Source organism: Rattus norvegicus, chromosome 2 (genome assembly GCF_036323735.1).
Source record: "Rattus norvegicus strain BN/NHsdMcwi chromosome 2, GRCr8, whole genome shotgun sequence".
NCBI classification, from domain to species: domain Eukaryota; kingdom Metazoa; phylum Chordata; class Mammalia; order Rodentia; family Muridae; genus Rattus; species Rattus norvegicus.
The window spans coordinates 24,998,582-25,023,089 of record NC_086020.1 but is presented as its reverse complement, the minus strand read 5'-3'; the positions used below and the strand labels follow the sequence as shown (position 1 = coordinate 25,023,089).

At 41.7% G+C, this 24,508-nt stretch overlaps 1 protein-coding gene across 3 annotated transcripts in view; it reads left to right on the top strand.

Moving 5' to 3' along the window:
* The window catches only part of Rasgrf2 (RAS protein-specific guanine nucleotide-releasing factor 2), a 248,075-nt gene that overhangs the window by 73,684 nt on the left and 149,883 nt on the right, over positions 1-24,508 (top strand). For 2 of the 3 annotated variants that reach the window (XM_039101563.2, NM_053721.2), the window contains 5 exon segments: positions 16,220-16,367; positions 18,404-18,493; positions 21,923-22,176; positions 23,777-23,856; positions 24,173-24,366. In XM_039101563.2, the coding sequence (XP_038957491.1) occupies positions 16,220-16,367; positions 18,404-18,493; positions 21,923-22,176; positions 23,777-23,856; positions 24,173-24,366 (766 nt within the window). 3 annotated transcript variants of the gene reach the window in all.

Below are 24,508 nucleotides of genomic sequence, written 5' to 3'. Positions count from 1 at the left end.
TGAGACCTTATATTTGCCTATTTGAACTGAAGTGATTCTGAAATATTTATTTTCTAAATCAAGGAATAATAACCCAGAGTCTCCAAAAAAAATGCCCTTTTTATTTGTACAAACAACGCCAGAAATCTAATGAGGTGGCTACAGAGAGAGACTCATTAGCCATTTTGTTCCTTGACATTGCGCATGAAACTCAAGTAACGAGTTGGGGTTGGTTGGTTAAACATTTCATTTTTAGTGGGCAATCTAGTGACATTAATTTGGCATTGCTGACTTTCAATGGAAAACTTTAAAGCCGACAATAGTTAAAGCTTTATTGATTTCTCTTTCCAAAACTTGGAGCTTTTGACTAATCAGTAACTGTTTTAGCAGAAGGCTTGTTCTTTTCTGAGTTGTAAATCCTCCTGTAGATACCACACAAGACTACTGCTTCTATCTCCTCTGTCCTAGAATGGCTCCTCCATGCAGCCTGGAGGTGCTGTCTGTGTGCATCCTGAAGACACACCATTGTGCCGGCTCTTATGTCAGAGTAGCCTGCCTTGCCACAGTTTGCTGTGAGAGGACCTTTGGATCATTTTTTGGGATGTCCAATTACTTCTTCCTTCCTCTGTGTCTGATCCAGAAAATAATACCACTGGGATTAGTGTTTTCATCTTGAAGCTTTGACTTGGTCCAGGAATGCTGATGCAAAGTTTTGCACATAGTTGCTCATCATGAGAATCCTAGAACACTTAGTACTTCATTCCATATACGTTATGATACGAGTATGTGGGAAGCAGCTACCAAAACTCAGTCTTTTGAGGTCTGTCTCATTGTGACTGCTTAGGGTTCGCAGCTCCGAACCTCCGCTGCTCCGTTATTCTCTTTATTAGCTTAGAGCGCCTCCTGCTGGTTCTGATACCCCACCCCAGCTCTGAGAGGACTGGAGGATGCTAGAACATTTGAAGGCTTTGTGTTTGATTTAGGGAGGTTGTCTTTATCCCCCCCCACCCCCGAGGCCAGCTTTCAATCCATGTCGGCCTTGAATTCACCCTGTAGCTAAGGATGACTTAGAACTCCTTACTATCATGTTTCCCTTTGTTAGTGCACGCACCCACCACACCCGGCTTAAAAGTGTTCATGAATATACTGTGAGCCTTTACTGTGTGCCATCTCCAAGTCTAGAAAGGCCTGTACCATTGCCACAAAGAAATTTCTTGAAAAATAGTAGGTACTGCGAGCAGTCCTTAAATGTATAGGATCTTTTAGCCCTGGCTTTTCCTGAAATTTGCTTTGTAGACCAGGCTGGCCTCAAACTCAGGGATCTACCTGCCTCTGGCTCCCCAGTGCTAGAATTAAAGGCCGGCACCACCACACCCAGCTAAGAGTATACTATCAGTGTAGAAGTAGAGTTCTGGGAAACTCTAAAATTGCCTGCTGGGAAAACAAAAACAAAAACAAAAACTAGCCTCGGTCGCCATTCCTGCTGCCTGGACTTAACATGTCTAGGAGGAAGGGTCAAACTTTCCTTATGACCTCCTGGAAGTCCTTTATCTGAAACTTTGGCCAAATTCCACCCAAAGTTTGAGGGAGAAAAATTATATATATATATATATATATATATATATATATATATATATATGAAAAAGTTTCAATTGAAAATTTCCTTTTGTGATGCTTTGGAAAAAGAAAATTTTCCTTTTCTGTCGATTTGTGATGCTTTGGGTATATTGTGACCAACGTTCTAAGCCTTCATTCAGTTTCTAGGGACGAGGGCTGGGGTTGTGGCTCAGCTGGCAAATCCCTAGTCTGTGATGCAGGAGGTCTTAGACTTCTTCCCCAGCACTGTGTAAACTAGCCTAGTGTCACACAGCCGTAATCCCAGAACCCTGGGAAGGTGGAGGCATGATTGAAAGTTCAAATTCATCTTCTACTTAACGAGTTTGAATGAGACCCTATCTATCTTTGAATAATAATGAAGCCACCTGAACTTTTGTGATGGTTTCCACTACAGTAAGATTTCCACTTTCTTTCTTAAGCCTTTACACATCTTATAAACTTTATTCAGTTAGCTTGTATAATCATATGAACTTTAAAAAGGTTTAAAAAAAAAAACAAAAGGGGTTGGGGATTTGGCTCAGTGGTAGAGCGCTCGCCTAGGAAGCGCAAGGCCCTGGGTTCGGTCCCCAGCTCCGAAAAAAAAGAAATTAAAAAAAAAAAAAGAAATTAAAAAAAAAAACTCAGTCTTTTTGTTTGTATAAGTTGAAGTCAGATCATTTTAATAACACTCAAGATTATGGTTATTTTATAACTGATTTGCCATTTGAGGATGGAGCTCCAGCGGCATCAATAACTGGTGTTCTTTACTTTCTTGGTCACATGTGTCAGACTAGATCGAAGTGGCTGAGTATGTGAGAATATTTGGAAACACTGATCTAATCAGTTGTGGACCTTGTAGGCTGCTGGGTTCACGTGACTTTTTTTAGTGTTTTACTGCTGGGACAAGAGCCTGCAGCGTCGGGAGTAAGATGTTCTTGGTCTGGAAGAGGACACAGGGTACTCTTTTGAGCTCCAGCCTGGTTTCAGCACAGTGTCCACAGGATGTGGACTGTGGCAATCAGGAACTGAGGGATAAGTTCAGAGATATGTGGGCAGGCACCTACCAGTGGACTTTATGGCCATTTGAATGTCAACAATACTAGGCCAAGATGGCATCTAACACATCTTTTGCCCTCTATCTCAGACAATGTCACCTATTAGAAGATGTAATGAATTAGTGTGAGTTTGAGGATCGAATGCTGATTTGTGGCCATGAGGGGACTGGAAAGGTGAGCTGGCTCATGAGGAAGATGAATAAGGAGGTCACAGGATGCTCAGTGACCAGCCTGCCTTGTGGCAGGCAAGTCATGTGAAAATGAGTAGCTAGGGACAAAATAAGTAAGGTCTGTCCCAAGATGAGATCTAGGTTTGGGTTGAGGTCAGGAGACGGTCACACTCAGAGATGTTGAGACTACTGTGTTTGCTCTAGCACCGATGTGGCTTGTGTGTTTGGTGTTGCAGACCCCACCCCACCCCCCACTGCCTTTAGCTGGTTCACATGAAGATCTGCTCAAATCCACACCTCTTTTCTCTTTCCTCCTCTTCGTGTGTACCTCATACAGGGATCTCAGGCTTGATTTGAGGAGGGAGTGTTCAATGGGAAAAGGAATTGGCAGATGCCTCCATTTCTGGAAGCCGTCAGTTGGAGCACGGCGAGGCCCTTTCTTTTACCTAGTCACTCCCTAACAGAAGTCGATGCTTACTCTTTCAGAGAACTTTAATCTATTTTTATCGTGGGATAAAAATCTTTAATCCACTTCTGGGTTCGTTCTCTGTAGGCTTTTGATGACATGTGGCTTTGTCTTTGCTCCTCTATGGCATTTACCCAAAGACCCATCTCAGGTGCCCAGTGCCACTCACTCTCCTCTCCCTAGTGGAACCATGTACTTCTTTTGATTTAACCAATAAATACAGTGTACTGTCTCCATTCCATGAGTTTTAGATGAGAAGGCCTCATGAAAGCCACCAGCCAAGTATGTGGCAGAGTTAGATTTTAAGAAAGGTCAGAACAACGCCAAAGCATGTTCACAACCAGAAAGATACACTGCCTCTCATCCACGTGAAAATTTACAAGATGCGCATTACTCTGTTGAGCTACGAATGCATCATCAGCTCAGAGCTTAGACCTACCTTATCCTTAAAACCAAACTCATGGTTTGCATTCAGTGGCTCCCACGACCTTTCTTCCTACAGAACTCAGCTACTCAGGACATCAGCATGGCATCCTTCTTCCCCCACACACTCTTCACATCCAGTGAGTCACCCGTGAATTCTGCTCATGGACTGTCACAGGTCTCTACTGCTGTCCATGTCTGGGGCAGTTTTCCCAAGTCAAGGTTATGAATGCTGACCGCTGAGCCACCTCACCCACCCTTTTCCCAGTGTTTTCTGTCGCTAGTCTCCAAGTGGTTACCAAGGTGTTCTTTTTAAGAACATTTAATCAGCTGAAAGGGCCTTGATATTTATTATCAATTTAAGTTATTTTATTCAATTAACTTCTTGCTATAAAACACTTAAAATATACTTTTTATTAATTAACTTATTTACTTTACATCCCAACTGCAGCTTTCCTTCCCAGTCCTTCCCCCATCTACTTCCACTCTGTCTTCCTATCTCTTCACAGTTCTCTATAAATATCAACCTGTCCTTCCACATCGAGTTGCAGTAAGACTAGGTGTATCCTCTTCCTACTGAGGCTAGATGAGGCTCCGTAGGAGGAAAGAGTTCCAAAGGCAGGCAACGAAGTCAGAGCCATTAGGTCAGTCCCATGCAGACTCACTGGTTGAGGGTTCCGTCTTGGTTAGTTGATTCCATAGGTTTGTTGATTCCATAGGTTTTTACTGTGGTGTCCTTGACCCCTCTGACTCCTCCCATCCTTCCTCTCCCTTTTCCCCTGGATTCCCTAAGCTTTGCCTGATGTTTGGTGTGGGTCTCTGCATCTGTTTCCATCTGTTGCTGGGTGAGACCTCACTGATGATGATTTTACTAGCCTCCTGTCCACGAGTACAGCAGAATACCATTACCAGTGTCAAAGGTGGACTTCCTCTCAGGACATGGGTCTTAAGCTGGATCATTCATTAGTTGGCCATTCCCTATACATCTTATAGGCAGGACAAATTGTAGGTCGGAGGTTTTGTGGCTAGGTTGATGTCCCAGTCCCTCCATTGGAAGTCTGGTTACAGAAGGTGGGCCGGCCCCCATTGTGAGTAGTCTTGGTTAAGATCACTCTCATAAATTCCTGGGAGTTCCCACTGTCCTAGGTTTCTAGTTCATCCCAGGGATATACACCCATTCCTGTTATGTCTTCCAGGGCTCTCTCTCTCTATCCTCCCCTCACCTTATCTCTCCTATGCCCTTTGCCTTACAGAAGCTTTTCAATTTCATGAGATCCCACGGATTAATTATTGATCTTAGTGCCCGCAGTGTTGAGGTTCTGTTCAGATGTGGTTTCCTATGCCAATGCATTGAAGGCTATTCGCTATCTCCTCCTCTATTAGATTTAGTGTATCTGGTTTTATGTTGAAGTCTTTGATACACTTGGCTTGAGTTTTGTGCAGGATGATAAATACAGATCTATTTGCATTCTTCTACATGCAGACATCCAGTTGGACCAGCACCATTTGTTAAAAATGCTTTTTTTTTTATCGTTGTATACTTTTGGCTTCCTTGTCAAAAATCAAATATCAATAGGTATATGGATTTACTTCTCTATCTTTGATTTAATTCCATTGATCACCCTGTCTGCTATATGTCAACATTGTACGGTTTTATTACTATTGCTCTGTAGTACAGCTTGAAATCAGGGACGGCAGTACCTCCAGAATATCTTTTATTATACAGGGTAGTTTTAGCTATCCTGGGTTTTTTATTTTTCCATATGGAACTGAGTATTATTTTTTTCAAGGTCTATAAAGAATTGTGTTGGAATTTTGATGGGAATTGTATTGGATCTGTAGATTGCTTTTAGTAAGATGGCCATTTTCACTATGTTAATCCTAATGATCCATGAGCATGGGAGATCTTTCCACCTTCTGATATCAATATCTTCCTCAGTTTCTTTCTTCAAATACTTGAAGTTTTTGTCATGTGGTCTTTTTCTCACTTGGCTAGATTTACACCAAGATATTTTATATTATTTATGGCTATTATTCCTTAATTTCTTTCTCAGCCCATTTAGCATTTGTATATAGGAGGCCTACTGATTTTTTGAGTTAATTTTGTATCCAGCCACTTTGCTGAAGTATAATTTTTGGGCATCACTCACGGATACTATGAGATCATCTGCAGATAGCAATACTTTTAATTCTCCCTTTCCAATTTGTATCCTCTTGATCTCCTTTAGTTGTCTTAGAGCTCTTGCTAAAGTTTTAAGTACTATATTGAATATCTATGTAGAGTGGAAGCCTTGTATTGTCCCTGATTTTAGTAGAATTTCTTTAATTTTCTCTCCATTAAATTTGATGTTGGCTATTGGCTTGCTGTGTATTGCCTTTATTGTGTTTAGGTATGCACCTTGTATCTCTGATCTCTCTAAGACTTTTATTATGAAGGGGTGTTGGATTTTGTCAGAGGCTTTTTCAGCATCTAATGAGATGATTATGTGTTTTTTTTCTTTCTGTTTGTTTATCTGATGGATTACAATGACAGATTAAAAAATATTTAAGAGAGGAAAGGTTTGTACCATCGTTTTCTGTATTGCTTGAATGAGTGAGAACATGTTTTATGGGGCGGGGACAAAAAAAAGAGAACATGTATTATTTTAACTGATATGTATTCCTTCTTGATCAAATGCTTCGAGTTCTAGGGTACTGTGTCAACACAAGGCTCTTCCCAAGCTGAAAATTTCAAACTTCATGCCACCCCCATCCCTTATGACTTAGGTTTAAAGCAAAGCAGTCAAACAGGGAATTTTGAAGTGCTGGGAGGTCCTTTCCAGTGTGAGCAACACAAACTTTTCTTTCAGAATGGAATCTCAGTGACCTGCACCATCTTCCTTGACTCCTGCCCAGTTCTATCAGGAAGGACCGACTGACCATTTGCTTGTCTGAGCCTCTGTTGCAACCTTTTGTTTCTCTCAAGGCCACCAAGGCACCATTACATCAACTGCTTATGTCTGTTCCTCTCTGTCAGCCTGAATGTCTTCAAAGCAAACTACGCTCGGCTCCTCTCTTGTTCCCAGTTCCTGCCATCATGCCCAATTGCCTTTCAGAAACGTGTGTGCCAGTGTAATCTATCTCACCGAGGCAGGAGAGAGCTGGGATCATTTTGTAAAATTCTTATTATACTGATGAATAAAAATGGCATCTGAGTGGAATGAGCATTTCCTGGGACATCTGTGAGGCTGGCTTTTTTTTTTTTTTTTTTTTTTTTTGCTAGCATTAATCTTTATCTGGATTTCTATTTTCTTTCCTCACTTTTTTCTATTGATGTTTTCCATGTTTTATCTGATTTTATGAGTTTTTGTGTGATGAATTTATTTGCCTGTTATAGTCATTGTTAATCACCTGAATCATTTAAAAAATTTTTTTTATTAGATATAGTTCTTTTCTTACATTTCAAACATTATTCCCCTTCCCGGTTGGTTTCCTGTCCATAAGCCCCAATTACCTCACCTACCCCTCCCCCATACGGGTATTCCCCCTATAAATCCCTGCACCATTTTTGTCTAATACTTATGTCTATGGACTTTTTTTTACAAAGGTTTTGAATTGTGATCCAATCATAATTTATTACCTCAGAGGAATGTGATTTTAGAACATTAATTTTTTATTTAATTGGCTTATATAAATGCCAATTAAACACTTTACAAAAATCTTCCATCCAAAGTTATATAATTAAGAATGTTTGCACAGTCTTGACACTAATTCCAGAACAGTTTGAACATATAAAAATAAACAGTTAGTAGTCCTCTTGCCTCATGCCTTACCCCCGTCCAGTCAGAAATCTACTTTGTTAATGAATTTTTCATCTAGACATTTCCTGTAAAAATAGTCACACATGCCTGGCTTCTGGTGTCTTTCCTTTCAATGATGTTTCAAGACCCATCATGTTGTACTAGGTCAGTGGTTCTGGTGTCTTTCCTTTCAATGATCCTTTAAGACCCACCGTGTTGTACTAGGACAATGATTCTTTTGGCATTTCAGTCTTTTATTCGTCTGACTGTCCATTCTGTGAATGTGTTACACATTGTTTATGTGGTCACCAGGTGATGCATAGATGGGTTGACTTTTTCTTTTCCCCATTATGAATGCTGCTATGAATATGTGTATCCAAGATCCCTTCTTTTGATCATGCACCTACAAGAACTCAATGCCAAATGACCACTTTGACCAACATTTTGAGGCACTACCTAGGAGCTGTGCTGTTTCTCACCAGAAATAGATGAGGGTTTCAAGTTTTCCAAATTCTCACAAACACTCGTTTCTGTCATTTTGTTTTTTAAAGAGTTCTCCTAACAGAAGCTAATCACAGTCCACTCACTTTTAGAGGTATGCCCTAAAACTTCTCCATCCCCACATAATTAATTTTTTAAAAGATTTATGTATTTATTATATATAGGTACACTGTAGCTGTCTTCAGACACACCAGAAGAGGGCATCAGATCCCATCACAGATGGTTGTGAGCCACCATGTGGTTGCTGGGAATTGAACTCAGGACCTCTGGAAGAGCAGTCAGTGCTCTTAACCCCTGAGCCATCTCTCCAGCCCCACATAATTAATTGTAACTGTCCTTCTGTTGTGTTTATCTTGCATCACCACTTTGTCAGACTTTATGTTGGCTTGTGTGTTAGAGAGGATTATGACGAAACCTTCACTCAGCCCACAGTGAGATATTTAACTAATGAACTGTGACTGTGGATTGGTGAGGAACATTGTTAGAAGAGGAGGGTTGTCTTTACAATTGTTCTTCTTGTTATTTACTTATCATTTGGGTTGTCAGTGACTGGAAAGAGGATAGCTGGGGAGCAAGGAACCTGTGAGAGAGATTGGTGGGGTAATAGTGCCATAACCCTATGCTAAGGTGATACCTAAGAAGTACTGATGCTGGTGGAGTGGAAATACTGATGTGAGAGAACTTGAGAACCAGAGAATATAGAAGGCAGTCCATTGATAACTGATGGACCATAAGGAAAACGAGGCATCTGATAAGAGTACTTTGGATCATTGTATCAAATTCTAGACAGTTGTTACAAAGAGAAAAGGTGTGCATTTTGTCTCAGAGGTTCTGTCTCATGATCAATTGCCCCTGCTCCTTGGGGCCTATGGTGAGGAAGCATGCTGCTGCAGGGGTTTATGATGGGGCAAACTGTTTTGCCTCGTGGACATGAGGTAAAAATGAGTGCTAAGAAGATTAGTGTCCCACAATTCCCTTCAAAAGTCTGTTTCTAATTATCTGCTTAGTGTTTCCACCATCTCGCAATAGCACCACTCTGGGGACCAGGCTTCCATACACAAGCCTGTAGGGAACACTCAAGATCTAGACTGTGGACTTGTTGCAGCCACCAGTGTTAAAAGGTTGTTTAGTCAGACATAGAACCATTGGCTTCTGAGCCTGCATTCTTTCAGCTCCCAAAGACATCAAGAGTCTTGCAATGGGCAGTGCTGGTTCTCAATGGTCTTTCCTACAGAGTCAAGCACACCCCGGGAGCTTGGAGTTGGAAATTTTCCTTAGAGACCTTTACCAAAAGCTTTCATCTTGAGTTTTACTACTGTTCACTTCATACATGTGTCTTGAACTAAAATGAGCAGGATGAGGGTCTGGTAACCTCTAACTAAGCACATACATCTTGCCCACTATAAAAATAACACAACACTATAATTCCACACCGCATCTTTTCTCTGGGCTTCTCAGGATTTTATTTGAGAGTCCCCTCCCCTCCTGTGTGAAGTAGTGGTGGTTTGGTTTGGATTATATTGCACACCGATATTTTGTGCCCATGTGTGTCCTAGGCATGCCATATGTTGGCATTCCACAGATGGGCTCTTAGTTTTGCTTTTGTTATGCTGATTTACACAGCTTCACTTTGTTTCCCTTGGCATAGAGAACCTGCCTTCTCTTCCTTTCCCTCCCCCTCTTTCTTCTTGTTCCTGTGGGTAGGGAACGACTTGAATAGAAATAATACATTTTTAAAGGTTTGCGCAATATCTGGGAAATGGAAATTTTAATCAGGTAAAGTATGCGCTGGAAACACATTAGAAGAGAAACACTAAGAGATGCTCAGAAAAAAAAAATGTTAAAAGTCAGGCATGCAAAGTTGATCTTACTGAGAATGGACATTCATTTCCTAGTGGGAGTCGTACAGAAGGTTCGTGAGGTACAGTTGAAGGGCCACCCCAGGAGGAGTGGAATAGAGCAGTAGGAGCCAGCGGCATGAGTCACATGATTTTTAGAATTACTGCATAAGATACGTAAAGCCCTGCAAAAGATACCACGTTGACCAATGTTTTCATGTAATGTTGGCTCCTTTGAATCTGAGCTTGGTCTCACACTAGAGGCTTGGCTAGTGTTGACCATTTTCCATGGGTTATTGCAGTGTAACCTTAGCTGTTCTCACCTCTCTCAGCAGGAGCCACTCCCAACCTGTGTCTTTCCTCCATCACAGCAGCCAAAAATGATCTTGTTAAGAAGACAAATATTGATCTGCTTTAATACCCAAGCTCAAATATCATATGAGAAGGAAAGCCTGAGACCCTACATTAGTCTTTATGTTTGACCCTCCCATTCCCTCTCCCAGACCTTCTGAGCCTGTCTCCTGGAGACCAGTAACCTCGTTATCTCCTAAGCCAGGCCTGGCCTGCACCACCCCATCACCAAGCTTTTGCACTTGGTTGTCCCTTCACCTGATGGCCTTGCCATCAGCCAGAACTCTGTCCTTTAGGTCATTCTACTAGGACTAGCGAGCACCCTGATGAGAACGTGCTGTGCCTGGCTTGGAACTGTAATCCTTCTGTTTTTGTTTCTGAGCCACCTTCCACCCATTTTCTTCTTCAGTACGAATCGCGAGGTTTTCTTATTGATTGTATCTTTTCCTTTTAGCTGCTGCCCAAGCTCCACGAGGACACAGACCCCCCCATCCCCTTCCATTTTGTTTGTTCCTGTGTCCAGTGCTTCAATATGTTTCTCATTGGTAGGTCTTAGTCATAGGTCACTTTGGACTCATAGAAACATGCAAAGCAACATTGTATTACTCTATACATTAGTGTTATTCCATTCATTATTATATTACAAATACCTAGTGCGTGGAGTAAATAACTAACAGAATTGTATGTATCCTTACCCTCAGTTAGTATTGTAGAGGTGTTAGAAGTATAGACAAGCATACACATAGTAACTCAAGAAGCGAGGAAACACCACTCACAATGTCTCCAGCCTGGGACCACAAGTCTTTGTTCTTTGATCTATGACCTTACTTGGTGTGCTTGTTTTTCTCTCTTCCTCCTCTCTCTAAACTTTAGATAGCTCCACGTATGTATCTACGTACATTTCCAATAATTTGCTTCCTCTACGTATGAACACACACATCCATACCTAGATATATGCTGTGTGTGTGCTGTTTGTCTTGATTTCTTTTTTTCCTTTTCTAACATGGTAGGCCTTTGATATAGTCATAGATTTATAACTATCTTTTGGCAACACTGGGGATAGAACAGGATATCACGTGTATGAGTGCTCTGCCACAATCGTGGTCATCTTTATAGCTATCTTTTAAAAATCACGTTTAAAATCATATCTTGAAGTAGTTCCTGTTATAATATACTTGTTTAACCACTTATGTCATATCATATATCATATTATATCTATAAATGGGTTTAGAAGGTTGTCTCGATTCTTTTGTTTTAATGAATGAACACCTTATTTCTTTGTACTTCTTCATGAAAATCTGATCTTCTTCAAAACACCAATCCACAAATGATACACTCCTTCACATAAGCTTTGGTGTGTTTGTGATATGTCTTCTATAATGGCTTACTCTGGAGCACTGTGTAGTATTACCCAATCCACTCTGCTTTTGCTCATACTAAATGTTAGCGTTTTTCTAAAGAGCTTCACCATCTTTGTGATGAAATAGTGTATCTGTTCATGTGCTTATTGACTTATTATGTCATATGAAGTGCTTTTGCATTTTACCAACTATTACGCACTTGTTATAAATATGAGACATTTGACTCTTGTACTACTCCTTGTGTTTCTTTTGCTCCCTCCATAGCTGTTGCTTATATGTTTTGTAGCTCTTATGTTAGTTGGCTTTGTCCTAAAGTATAATTAATCTCTGCTGATTTATCAACTCAACAGTTTGCATTGATCTCCACAAGGAAGGCCAGCTGGATATAGACACTCGATGTCGTTTCTTTGTGTTTTCTCTCTTGTGATGCAAAACTCTTGTTCTTATTTATTATCAACTTATAAAGTTTTACACATTTATTTTCTGTCCTCTAACTTTTATCAGGCCTTTGAATTTTGCCAGAGGTGAATCCTGGGAATTAGAAACTAGTGGGGAGATTTGCTGACACAGTTAGACAGAGGAGTAAGATCTGCAGCGAGCGGGAGACATGCGTGGCCCTGACTTGACTCATGCTGCCTTAGGAGTTGAAACAGCACACTGCATACCTATTACTGTGTCCCTCTAACTCACTTTGTTTATTGGTAAGAAAAAGCAATAAGGAGTATTTGCACAGCAGACACAGCAGTATTATGTAGCAGAATATTAAAGTTGGCATTCGGTCCCACAGCACATGAGCGGTCCCACAGAATTGAACATTGGCTCCGGGAGTCTCACTTCCTGCAGACAGACAGCCTGTTAGATTACTCTTGTTCTCTGACAACCCTGCTTCCTCCTCATCTGTCTCTGATTTATGGGTTAGCACATTCACTGACCTGTGGGATTTTAGCAATTAGGCTTTGTTTCCAAATCCTCTTCTATCTGACTGTTTCATTTCCAGGGTAGCCTCTGTTTGCTTCGAGACTCTTAATATCCTGCCTATCCGTGAAGACATTGAGTCTTAGCGGCCAGAATGACCCTTGCTTCCTGTGGCAGCTTTTCTGTTGGTTCATTTGAGGCTGTATTTGCTATCTGTGGCTGCTTTATGGTTTACTTCACAATGATTGCCACAATAAGGAACTCATTATCTACCACTGCCTCTGCAGGCCAGGTTTCTCAACAAGAATTAGCCTGGTTGCCTCTGCTCATGTTTCTCTCTGTGTACTCCTCCGAATGCACAGGTTAAGGAGGGTCTGCTGCTGTCTAAGGCATAGAGTTGCCGGCTGGATTCACTTCCCTTTGCGTTGTGCTAAGCCGAGTCTCTACATGGCTGTTGGGGACAGAGGCCCCTCCCTTTCTCTTCATCATGAGCCTCTTGATGGAGCAGTTCACAGCTAGGCTTCTGGATCCCCTCTGAGCAAACCAGAGAGAGACTGCAGCAAATCCATCTAAGCACAGCAAGGGATGGCAGGCGAGATGGGAGTCTTTTGTGGACTCACCTCTGAAGTACCATCCACCTCTTTGCCATACTTCACAATAAAATTGCTGTTGTCTGCCCCTGAGTTTGCAGTAAGCCGCTTCAAAGCGGGGAAGTGGTCCCCACACAAATCACTGGTGGGTACTGCTGAACATACTTTTCCTTTTTTGGTTCCCCCTTATGTCTACAGTGAATGTCAGGACTGACCCTAAGCTCTGTGCTGTCTCAGAGCCCAGACTTCCTGGGAAGTTGGCCAGCTTTTCTACAGAGGGCAGACCATGGTTGGTGATCTGGGCATGGGGCTGAAGAACCGACCTCCCTGACACTTTGCAGGCCTGTTTCCTGCCCCTGTGCTAGCTTTTGTCCTTGCATTAGCTGGTTCTGTGTCTGGAGCTTCTCTGGGCCAGCCCTGGAACGAGCCATCACATGCTCCGAGCAGGGTGCTGCACCTGTCACCTCCTTCCTACAGTTTTCTACCAAGTGAATTCCGCTCAGCTTTTTCTTTCACTGAAGTTTATAAAATACTTTGTCTGCTAACAGCACACGTCTCAATCTTGTTCTAGTTTTGTTCACTAAGAAAAAACAACGAGCAAGTCAATTTTCCTAACGTTTAGGTGGAGCCCCGGGAAAGGCGAGCAGCCAGTGTCAGCCTTGAGTTCACAGGAGCCCAGCCCCGAATCTTGGCCTGGGCTTTGCATGTCCTTTTCATTCCTTTCGTTTTATTAAAACAGAAAACAAAACACTATTCTGCTCCCTAACGTTGATCTAGTGCATTTGTAAACACTTAGGAAGAGCCCTCCCTCTTCTTTCCTCTTTCCATTCTCTCACGGGCGCATAGCCCTTCTCTCTAAGCTCCAAGGGTGATTTCTTAGAGCAGGTGACTTGAGAATGCTGCTAACTTGGAATCCCCACCAAGATTCTAGCACTCCTGATATCATTCTGATGTGTCAGGTGACACACCTACAGTTGTGACTTTACCACGGCCCTAAGACTTCTTAGTTTTAAGGAATGCAATGCTATTTTAAAGTGGTTGGGCGAGGAAGAGTATTTCCTAGAAGGAAACTAGTTATCTCTTTGAATTCCAGAGTGAAATCTTACTCACACGATATGAAAGCCTGTAGGAACCCCAGTAACCGACACTTTTCTGTTTCAGACGTTCTGCTTGTTTTGTGTTTGCTCTTCTGAATATCTGCCTAGGCTTTTCTTTCTGTCTTCAGTCTGGCTATGACTGCTTTGGGAAGGGGTAGTCAAACAGGGCTGCCCAACAATGGCAACCTGAGTTTCCAGGTCCATATCATCTCATTTATAGGAAACAGAGTAAGAGTCTAGGAAGAGAGATTCTAGTTGGCATAGTTTGCAACAGGCGTATCTTCTTAAGTTGGTTCACCACGAACTTGAGGGAAGTTTTGGGATACAAATGTGGCATCAGTGGGCCAAGGTCCCAAAGACAAGGCAAACAGCCTGAAGGTTTGACAGATGCCTCCAAAGAGCCTGGTGCTACTTCTCCCCTGAGAGGCAGTTTGGCTTGTGGTCACTAACATGGACTCAGGTCACATAGACTTTGACTTGGTCCTAATGCTACCACTTCTAGCTGTCTGACCTGGGGCCAAACACAGTCTGAGAACCGAATTCTTCCTCTAACAATTGGGATCCTAAATTCCACCTCTCGCATGCGATGAGGAAATGTATGATACATCTTGTACACCTAGCAAGTAGTGTCTGTTATTAATCATAGCCGTTATCATGCCACTGAGAAAAGGTTCTATGGAGAGAGGAAGGAGCATGCATCTTATCATGCTAATGGTGCAAGAGGATCTGAAGCAAAATCCTAGGTGGCTTAGCACTGCAAGGTACTCAGGCATCTGGGCACTGCAGCATATTCCAGATACCTCAGCACCGTGCTATATTCCAGACGCCATGGCGTGGCATGATATGCCAGGCCAGGCACCTCAGCGCTGTTATACTCCAGGTGCCTTGACATCACCTCATATCCTGGGCACCTCAATATCGCATTGTCGGCCTAGACGAAGAGCAGATTTTTCTCTTTACCATGCTTAACTAAAGAAATAGATATGGGTGAAGCAGCTGGAGTCAGGATCTGAGGAATTTAATGTAGTTAATATTTATTCTCAATCAGCGGTTTCTACCTGACCTTTGTTCTTTCAGTTCTCAGATAAAAGGCACATGACTTTTACATTTATGATAGGTCTTTAATGAGCTGGACGGATACCTGCCCTTTAAGCTATTATGTCTACTTCTCTATCAATAACCCAGAGACATAACTTGCCATGTTCCAGCTGGGCTGTGCTTAACTCCAACTGGTCAGCCTGCATGGCCAAATTTTCATGATTTACTTACCCAATGGTATCTTCTCTTTCCCTGCCTACTACGCTCTTCATGGTCTCTCTTCAGACCCCAAGTCCAGGAACCGAAAGCCCAATCTGTCTTCTGCCCAGCTATAGGCTGAAGGCATCTTTATTTAACCAATACTTCTAAACTAAGGAGCAAGGTCAAATAGCACTATTTTGTGTATGTGATGATTCTCTTACCCCTGGGGGCAACCAGGCCTTGGGGTCTGGTATTTAGCATTACAGTACATAACAAATACCAAACTTCAACAGTTTAACACTTTTTAAATCACATATATGGCTTCTGCTCACCTTTGGAACAGAGTAGTGGGTGGTTGTGCCCCATAAAGAGTCCCACAGAGCCAGTGGTCTCCAGGAGAGTCAGAATAGTTCTTCCTGAACAGCCCTTGTTCTCAAGGTTGCAACACCCATTCTGGTTGGTAGACGTTCAATTTCGCTGGCCAATGTTCCCCCATGTGAAATATCTTGAGTACCATCCTGGAAGACTTATGGCATTGACTAAAACACTCTGGTCTCCTCCTTAAAGAAGACACACTACTTTCATATTAAAAGATTTCAGAATTCCTTTGCAATTATTTTTTTCACACGGTCATGTTAAAATTGTGGGTAACAGCCAGCATTAAATAGATTCTTAGGGAACATGTAAAATGATAATATTGAAATTCTATATTGTGGAGATGCCAGTCATATGATACAGGTTAGTGTGTCAGGTAGAATTAGCCAAACAATGTGCATGTGTCCCTCTCTACATGTGTGTGTGCTGTGCTGTGTGAAACTCTGATAGAGTTCAGTGACTAACTGTGTGATTTTCTCTTAAGTTACGCAGACATTTTGATTGAGAGGGAAGTGTTAATGCAAAAGTACATTCATCTAGTTCAGATTGTGGAGACAGAAAAAATTGCTGCTAACCAACTCCGACATCAACTCGAAGATCAAGATACCGAAATTGAAAGACTTAAATCAGAGGTATTTCCCAGTCGAAGATTCTGTCGTACTGTTTCGTCTTCCTCATGATTATCTGTTGCATAATCAATTGGGAGAAAGATTTGGTCTCATGCTGAGTTCTTCTGCCATCAACAGATACGTGGCTGCTGATCTAGACATGAATTCATTGTCTGCTCTTCAGAGTTAGATAAATATACTGCTATAACATACCACCATGACAAACATGGCATCTTCTGTTGTTATTTGTGACCCTAATGTCCGTCCTCAGATCAGAAGTTTTCCAGTTAGACTCTTAGGGTAATAACCGTGATTCTGCCATAGGATAAGCGAAAACTAGAATGATAACCAAGGAAGAACCAGAAAAGAATTCAGAAACATTCACTTATTTTTAATCTAAAGGCTTCTAGCTTTTCCCCTTGCAGAACTTTGAAAAGCACATTTAGGATAAACAAGATGATACTGATTGACTGTAAGGCATTTCTGTCTCTCCTTTGGTCCCTGTCCCTTAGTGTGCACTTCCGGTGAGCCCCAGAGTAATGTTAAGTGGTAGTGTAGCTGGTCCTTAAACCTATAGCCATGGTGCTGTGTGCCTGGGTCCTCCTTCTGCCCCAGGTTTCAGACTGTGCTGTGGGTATTCACTGCGGTAACAGAAAAATGGAGGACAAATGTAGAGACCATATCATCCTCTCCGTTCTAACCCCAGATGCATGAGTGTCTCTTTTAACCAAAGAAGGACTTGGGACAACCAAAGGTGGCTGTCATGAATCCTTGTTGTTGGGCTCCTTACCTTCAAGAACTTCCTTGCTGTTTTTACTGTGCGGACATTTTCTTTGTCATCCTCTCACAACTCCCGAGGCTCAGTGTGACTCCTGTGTAGTCATTACCTCCCGTTTCCGGGGACATCTACCATACGGAGCTCAGCATGTCTGGCTCTCGTATAGACATGAGAACTCCTGTAGGGATGACGAGTTGCCAAGTGTGTGTTCACTGTATCATTAGGTATGTCAGCTTCCTCTGTGCAACCTGAGAGCTGAGACAGTGCAAACAGCCACAGCAAACTTAACAAACCCGCAGTTTAAGAGACTATATCAGGCACTGTAATTTAAAACAAAATTATCGTGTTCTTTCTTTGCCCCAGTACACCAGATGTTTGTCTACTGAGTGAAGCAGGTTGGTATTTATGCCACGAGAGGAACTCAGCACCAAGCGGTGCTCCCCAATATTTACTTGTGTGTGCTTCTCCGTCTGCACAGTGTTCTGCTTTAGTCGGAATGTAAAGAGCAGTGAGAAGCTGTCCATGACAGGTACTTCTTTTGTGGCTGCCTGAGAGAAAGTATTTCCTATTCCGTTATCTTCCCATCTTTCCTACAGAATGGAAATAGAATGTATCTGGTTTGGGGAACAAGATAAAGACAGGTCACTGCAGGGACACTTATGATCTTCAGACCTTTTCAGTATTGGCTTCTCAATGATTCTGTTTACATTCTTAGGCCTGTGTAAACCATAATTGTGGCTGAACTAGAGTATTGAACTACTGTAAAGGCAAGAAGCCAGTTGGTCTTGAATTTCCCTTATAGGTCACATGACTGTACATGAAAAGACCCAACTTATTACAATCTTTTCTGTTTCTTCCAAGTAGTCCTTTTCAGCTGGCTTCAACCAACCTCAAGGCTCTGAGATTGCCATGGTAGCTACCATAAAGACTGGGATAAGCAAAGACCACAAGCTTATGACAAGAGCTTTAAATTGAGTATCTCTGTCTTTAGCAGCCACAGTGCTTCATGGCAGCTGCCTTCACACAAGGTCCTGAGGAGACCCTGGCCTGGTCTGTCAGGACTAAGTTCTGGGCTAGTATTTCTCCTAAGGCAGACAGACCTCAGGTCAGTACTTGAAACCCCAGGCTTGGAGTAAAACTCGTGGTCCCTGCATCATAGTGCCAGATGAGGAGAGGGGACATTCAATGAAGATATCCAGATGACTTCAAAGGCAGAACTTCTGTAGCTTGATAGTATGCCACCATTCACCAAATCCTGAACTGGACCCATCTTGTGTTTCAGATTGTTGCTCTTAATAAGACCAAGGAACGGATGCGCCCGTATCATACCCATCAAGAGGAGGAGGATCCAGACATCAAGAAGATCAAGAAGGTAGGGGACAGGAGGCTTCTGGGGGCATGAGGACCACTTGTCTGCTTGTGTCCCTGAGCTGGGAACTGCCTTGATGTTTATGTTTCTGGTAATGGCCCTTACACTGTCCCTTCATTGGAATTCATGCTGGTCTGGAAAATTTCAGCCTGAGATTTCTTTCTAGTTCTAGACTTTTGGACCCAGGGAATAACACCACAAATGCATATTGAGACAGTAGTGTTCTCTGTTGGGTAACCAGTACAGTTGAAACTCCTGTTTTTGTCACATTCATAGTTGGGAAGAAATTTTATTTCTATAATAAATAATTATTCCCTGCTAGTTATAACAAAACTTTAACCATATGTTGCTCAGAATTTGGAATAGATTCTTTGGGTTGAGTTGAACAATTTTAATTTTCATGAAAAAAAAGTAAAATGAAACTTATTTCTTAGCATTATGTCAAATAAATTAGCATTTATTTGAACCTGGTTTATGACACTGTGTTCCAAGACTAATGCTGCTGTTTTTTTTTAAATATGCTATTACATGTAAGCAAGGATATTAATAATATCCAATTTTCAGCCTTGATGTAGGAGCTGATCTGTTAGTAAATTAATAAGCAGCTACTTATTGTTTATCAGGGAACAGCTGCCAAAATGAAAGATTTTATTCAACACAAATTTTAATTGTGTTGCATCTTCCAAAGCTACATCTGTTAAATAAGGGAATAATAAAAGAAAAACACACAGTTTTGAACCTTTATGATTTTTCTGAAGAAGCAACTTTAAACTTGTTTTTGAACTAGGTAATAGACTCCAAAATTAACTTTATTTGTGTGTGTGTGTGTGTGTGTGTGTGTGTGTGTGTGTGTGTGTGTGTCCCAAAGCAAGTAAATATATATGGGAAACAATGTTTCCAAATCAACCACTGATCTCCTCTAATCTTGGTGAAATGTAGCCTTTTAGCTTTAAGAGAATACAACTCAAAATTGCTCATAATTCACCAAAAAAAATGTTCTTTAGAATTCTCAAAATAGTATGCACAGAACTTCACACGATTCTATTGGAATGTGAAATGTGCTTGATTTCTCTTGGTCAAGCATAGCAACCTTAATAACCATATGGACACTGATACTGGTTCTATGTAAGAAGGCATATGGCAACGTCTTAAGTGTGGCGAAATTAAATGCATGCTATCTGTCACATTCATGAAAGAGATACAAACAGCAATGTTAACCAGATAATAGTTGTATTCAGGGGATCAGGTAGGAAATTAAAGCTTTTATGAATCTGTGATTCATATCCACAGGATATGCCTCCTTGCTGAATCTGTCATCTCTAAAGTGCCACCTCCTAATTACTTATCCTGTCATTTTTATATTTATAGAGGACTTCTTTTTTGGGGTCCATTCTGAGGAAACAGAGGATTGGAGTTTGAGTTCACCCTGCTGGTTAATCGGAAGAGCTTTGGGTGCCTGGAACGTTTGAGAGATATTAGGCCAATGTTTGCTGACTAGTAAAAACACACAATCCAGTGCACTTTCCCAGATGTGCCTCTTTCCCCACCATGGCCAGAAAACTTAAATTGATTTTAAGGGCTATATGAGGTTTCTATAAAAGAGAATTTAATATTAAATTATTATTTTACATTGTTCGTCATCGCAAATGGCTAGCATATGTCTTGCCCATGTGGCGCCGAGAGTTTAAGGAACTCTTACAACTTCCTGTAAAAGGACAGTGGCTCTGCTTGCCAAGTTCCCAGCTGCGTGGCTTAACTGAAACCTCAGATTACTCATTCACAGGAGTGACTGGACCAGCTGATCTCAACACTTACTTTTTAGGCTCAATCAAAGAAGCAAAGCAAAACAAAATGTAGCATCAACAAATAAAACCAGCTGGTTTAAAATGGACAAAGTACTTGAATAGATCCCTATTCAAAGATGTTTCACCAATGGCCAGCACACACATGGAAAGGTCACCAATCACTGGAGAAGTACAAATCAAAACCACAATGAGCCAGAACCTTGTGCTCATTAGGACAGCTACTGTAAACAAAACCAGGAAGAAAACGACACATTTAGGCAAGGATATGGAGAAACTGGGACAACAGTGTGATGTGGATTGTAAAATGGTAGACACCTCGGTGAAATTCAATACTGCATTTTTCAGCAATTCCATTTCTGGGTGTATTTTAGAAGAAATGACATGCATCTTGAGAAGATATTGGCATAGCCGTGTGCATAGCATTACTATTCATAGCAGCCAATGGTGGGAGCAACCATAATGCTCACCAGAGATGAATAGGATAAACGTATAATGTGGTATCACCCTTAGAAAGCACAGAAATCCTGGCCCATGCTTCAGCGGGTAAACCTTGGAGACATTGTATTAAATGAAATTAGTCAGGGATAGAAAGACAATAGCGGAAGAGTCCATGTAAACAATGTTTCTAGCAGAAGAGTCCATGTAAACAATGTTTCTAGTTGAAGAATCCATGTAAACAATGTTTCTAAAATAGTTACATTCACAGAAGCAGAAAGTATACTGGAGAGAAGTATCTATGGTGTTGTTCATTAACAGGTCGAGTTTCAATATGATAGAATAGAGATCTTGCAAATTGTTGAAAAATCAAAACTATGAATCCCCAACACTACTGAACTGTGTAGATGGAAGTCATTAAATGGGGCTGGAGCGCTGCTGACTCAGTAGTGAAGAGCTCTTACTACTCCTGTAGAGGACCAGGATTGGGTCCCAGCACCCACATGCTGGCTCACAAACCTTTGCAACTCCAGTTCCATGGGAGACATGGCCATCTTTTGGTTTCTGTGGGCTCCTGCACATACATGATGTACATATATAAACTCACACATGCACATACAAACAAACAATAAATCATTTTCTAAAAGGTGGGTCTGGGCATGTAGCTCAATTGTAGAACATTTGCCTAGCATGTGTAAAATCCTGGGGTCAATCTTTTGCACTTAACCACTGAGCCATCTCTCCAGCCCCCAATCTTTTGCACTTAAAAAAGTATTAAGATAGTAAATTTTATATTACCTTTTAACCACAAATACATATATATGTATATGTGTATACATATATATGACTCTTTATTAAAAACAAACCTTTAATTATTATTTAAATATATTAGCTAAGTTTTGAAATATTATTAGCTAATAGAATATTCTGCATAAATAAGCCTAATGCATTTAAACTACTGAAGACATTTGTAAATGTCTCAGAAAAAGATAAAGTGTTTAAAATCATTTTTTGCCTGTTATTTGGGGACAACTTGTCATTGCTCATTGTACTGACGAATGTATCAGTGCATCATCTTAAGGGTGGCATTTATATGCTTCATTAGGTATGCGCTTGCTTCTTGCATCCGGTTTCAGGTATAAAGCTGGTCTCATCTCCCATCTCCGGGTTCCTTCCCTTCCTCGCTGTGTAGGTTCAGAGCTTCATGAGAGGGTGGCTGTGCAGGAGGAAGTGGAAGACCATCGTTCAGGACTACATTTGTTCCCCCCATGCTGAGAGCATGAGGAAGAGGAACCAGATTGTCTTCACGATGGTGGAGGCCGAGTCAGAATATGTGCACCAGCTCTACATCCTGGTGAACGGTTTCCTCAGGCCTCTGCGCATGGCAGCCAGCTCCAAGAAGCCCCCCATTAGCCATGATGATGTCAGCAGCATTTTCCTCAACAGGTTTGTCTTTGCATAAATGAGTAGTCTGGGAAGAGCCCATTAGTACTTTTTGAAAATGTCCCTCCTGTAGTCTGAAAAGATTAGGTCTCACAGATCCATCCTTGTGGTTCTCATGTTAGGAGTAAGGAAGGGATCCTCGAATGGATTGTTAGTCTGCATTTGCATTTCTCTACAATCTTGATGGCTCATTTTCTCAGTTTGTAACTCTGTTTGACATTTGCGTTCTTGTCACTGTGTTGGAGCGTGCATGTGTGGAAGAAACTCTCTCTCGCAAGCCGAAAGAGACTGAGTGATTGATGGGTCTTTATGTGCAATTTATACAGAAGCCTTTTAAGAAGCATAGAAACTAAGATGTCCCAAGAGTCCTTGTTGAATTTATTTCTGCAGTAAGTATTTGCGGTGACCTTTTTGTTGAGGATAAATTAGGGGACAAAGCAGAAAAATCCCTGTCTTCATGACATTTATATTCTGATGTGAGAACAGAAATGGGCAGTATATAAATTAAATTCTGTAGTAGATTATCTGGTGACCAATGTTGTGGAGAAAAATAAGACAAAGGAAGAAGTGGAGAAAAGCAGGATTGGTGTTTACTGAAATTCTGATTATTTATTTGTTTTCAAGTAGGCAATATACTGACATGATTCAAAAGTCAAAACCGTGTTGGGGTGTGTGTGTGTGAGAGTTCTTTGAAGTTGCTCTCCCTCAATCTCCCTCAGGCAGTGCAGTTAGCATTTTGACCACAGTTATCCAAGCACAGGTAGATGATGGTGTGGGTAAGACTGTGACCGGCACCCTCTGATGGCAGGCATCCACCCATGTGGCCCTTGGTTTTAGGCAGCCCAGATGAGTTGCTTCCCCAGGACTGCTTAATGTAGATGGAGCCCGGCCAGGCGAGCGGCCAGGCGAGCGGCCAGGCGAGCACTGTTTACCTCTTGATTGGAAGCCGAGATGGCAGCTCTTCATGCAGACCCGCCACTGTTTATGGCCCCTGGTCCTAGGTGGAGAAGGGAAGGGGTGTACTTTCAGTGGGTGGCCCTACACCATGTTTGATGTCCCGACTACAGTGTAGATTTCCTAGTCCTGAAAGGAAGCCCAGTTGGGCCAATTATCCGGGATTTCAGCAGAGCTTAGACGTAAGAAAATGTATTGCTCCTAATTAGGTACAACATTTGTTTCGCCTGTTTTCTAACTCAGGCACCGACATAGGGAGGTGAATGTATCTGTTTGCTAGGTTGCAATGTAGCAAAGAGCAGTCCCTCTTAATAGAGGAAACTCCTTTGCTTAGAATTTGTCGGAAGGGCCAGGGGAGTAAAGCTCTCCTGAAAATGTTGAATTTAAGAGCATAGGACCACAAATATTATCCAGAAGCCAATTAGGAGCTTCCTAACTGTTTGACTTTGGGGTCCATCTTTGTTTCCTTTGGGTTTCTGAGGCTAAACGAGAAATTGCTGCAGGAGGCAGGCACGTGGTCCATGCTATTGGGGAGTACATAGTTTTGGAGGGCCTATGAGGCCAGTTTGTCATGTATAAGCATATGGGCTCCTCACAGAACAAATACCTTATGCTACTAAACAGTATTGTTTTTCTATTTTTTTTATAGTGAAACAATCATGTTTCTTCATGAAATATTCCATCAAGGTCTAAAGGCAAGGCTGGCAAATTGGCCCACTTTGGTTTTAGGTAAGTCACTCTTTAAGGACATAGATTCTTATTGTTATTCAGCCTTGACTATGAAGCTTCACTGTTGAAACTCAGACACTGGGAATCCATCTTGCTTTACAAGGCCACATCTCAATAGTTAGCCGCTGATGCTTTTCCTTGGTCTGTCATAGGTAATGTGGGGCTGAAGTCACATTATTCTGCAGGGCAAAATTCTACCCCATTTGTACCCTAGGCAGGACAACTAGGGCCCTGAGCCACGTGGTGCTGGGAGGTACTTGTTACTGTAACTCACTAAGCACAAGGAAAAATTGCCATGCGTCCTTCTCTTTTCCAGCTGATCTCTTTGATATTTTGCTGCCTATGCTCAACATTTATCAAGAATTTGTGCGTAATCATCAGTACAGCCTCCAAGTACTTGCCAACTGTAAGCAAAATAGAGATTTTGACAAGCTCTTAAAGCAGTATGAAGGCAACCCTGCCTGTGAGGGAAGGATGCTGGAGACATTCTTGACTTACCCAATGTTTCAGGTAAATCACTTGTGATGCATCTTCTAAGTCCTTGGTTCTAGCTCAGTGCTACCAACTCTATGCCATCAATTGTTTGTCCTGTGTACATAAGAAACTGAATGTTTTGGCATTTTCCTAGTGCTAGGGATGGAAACTAGGGCTT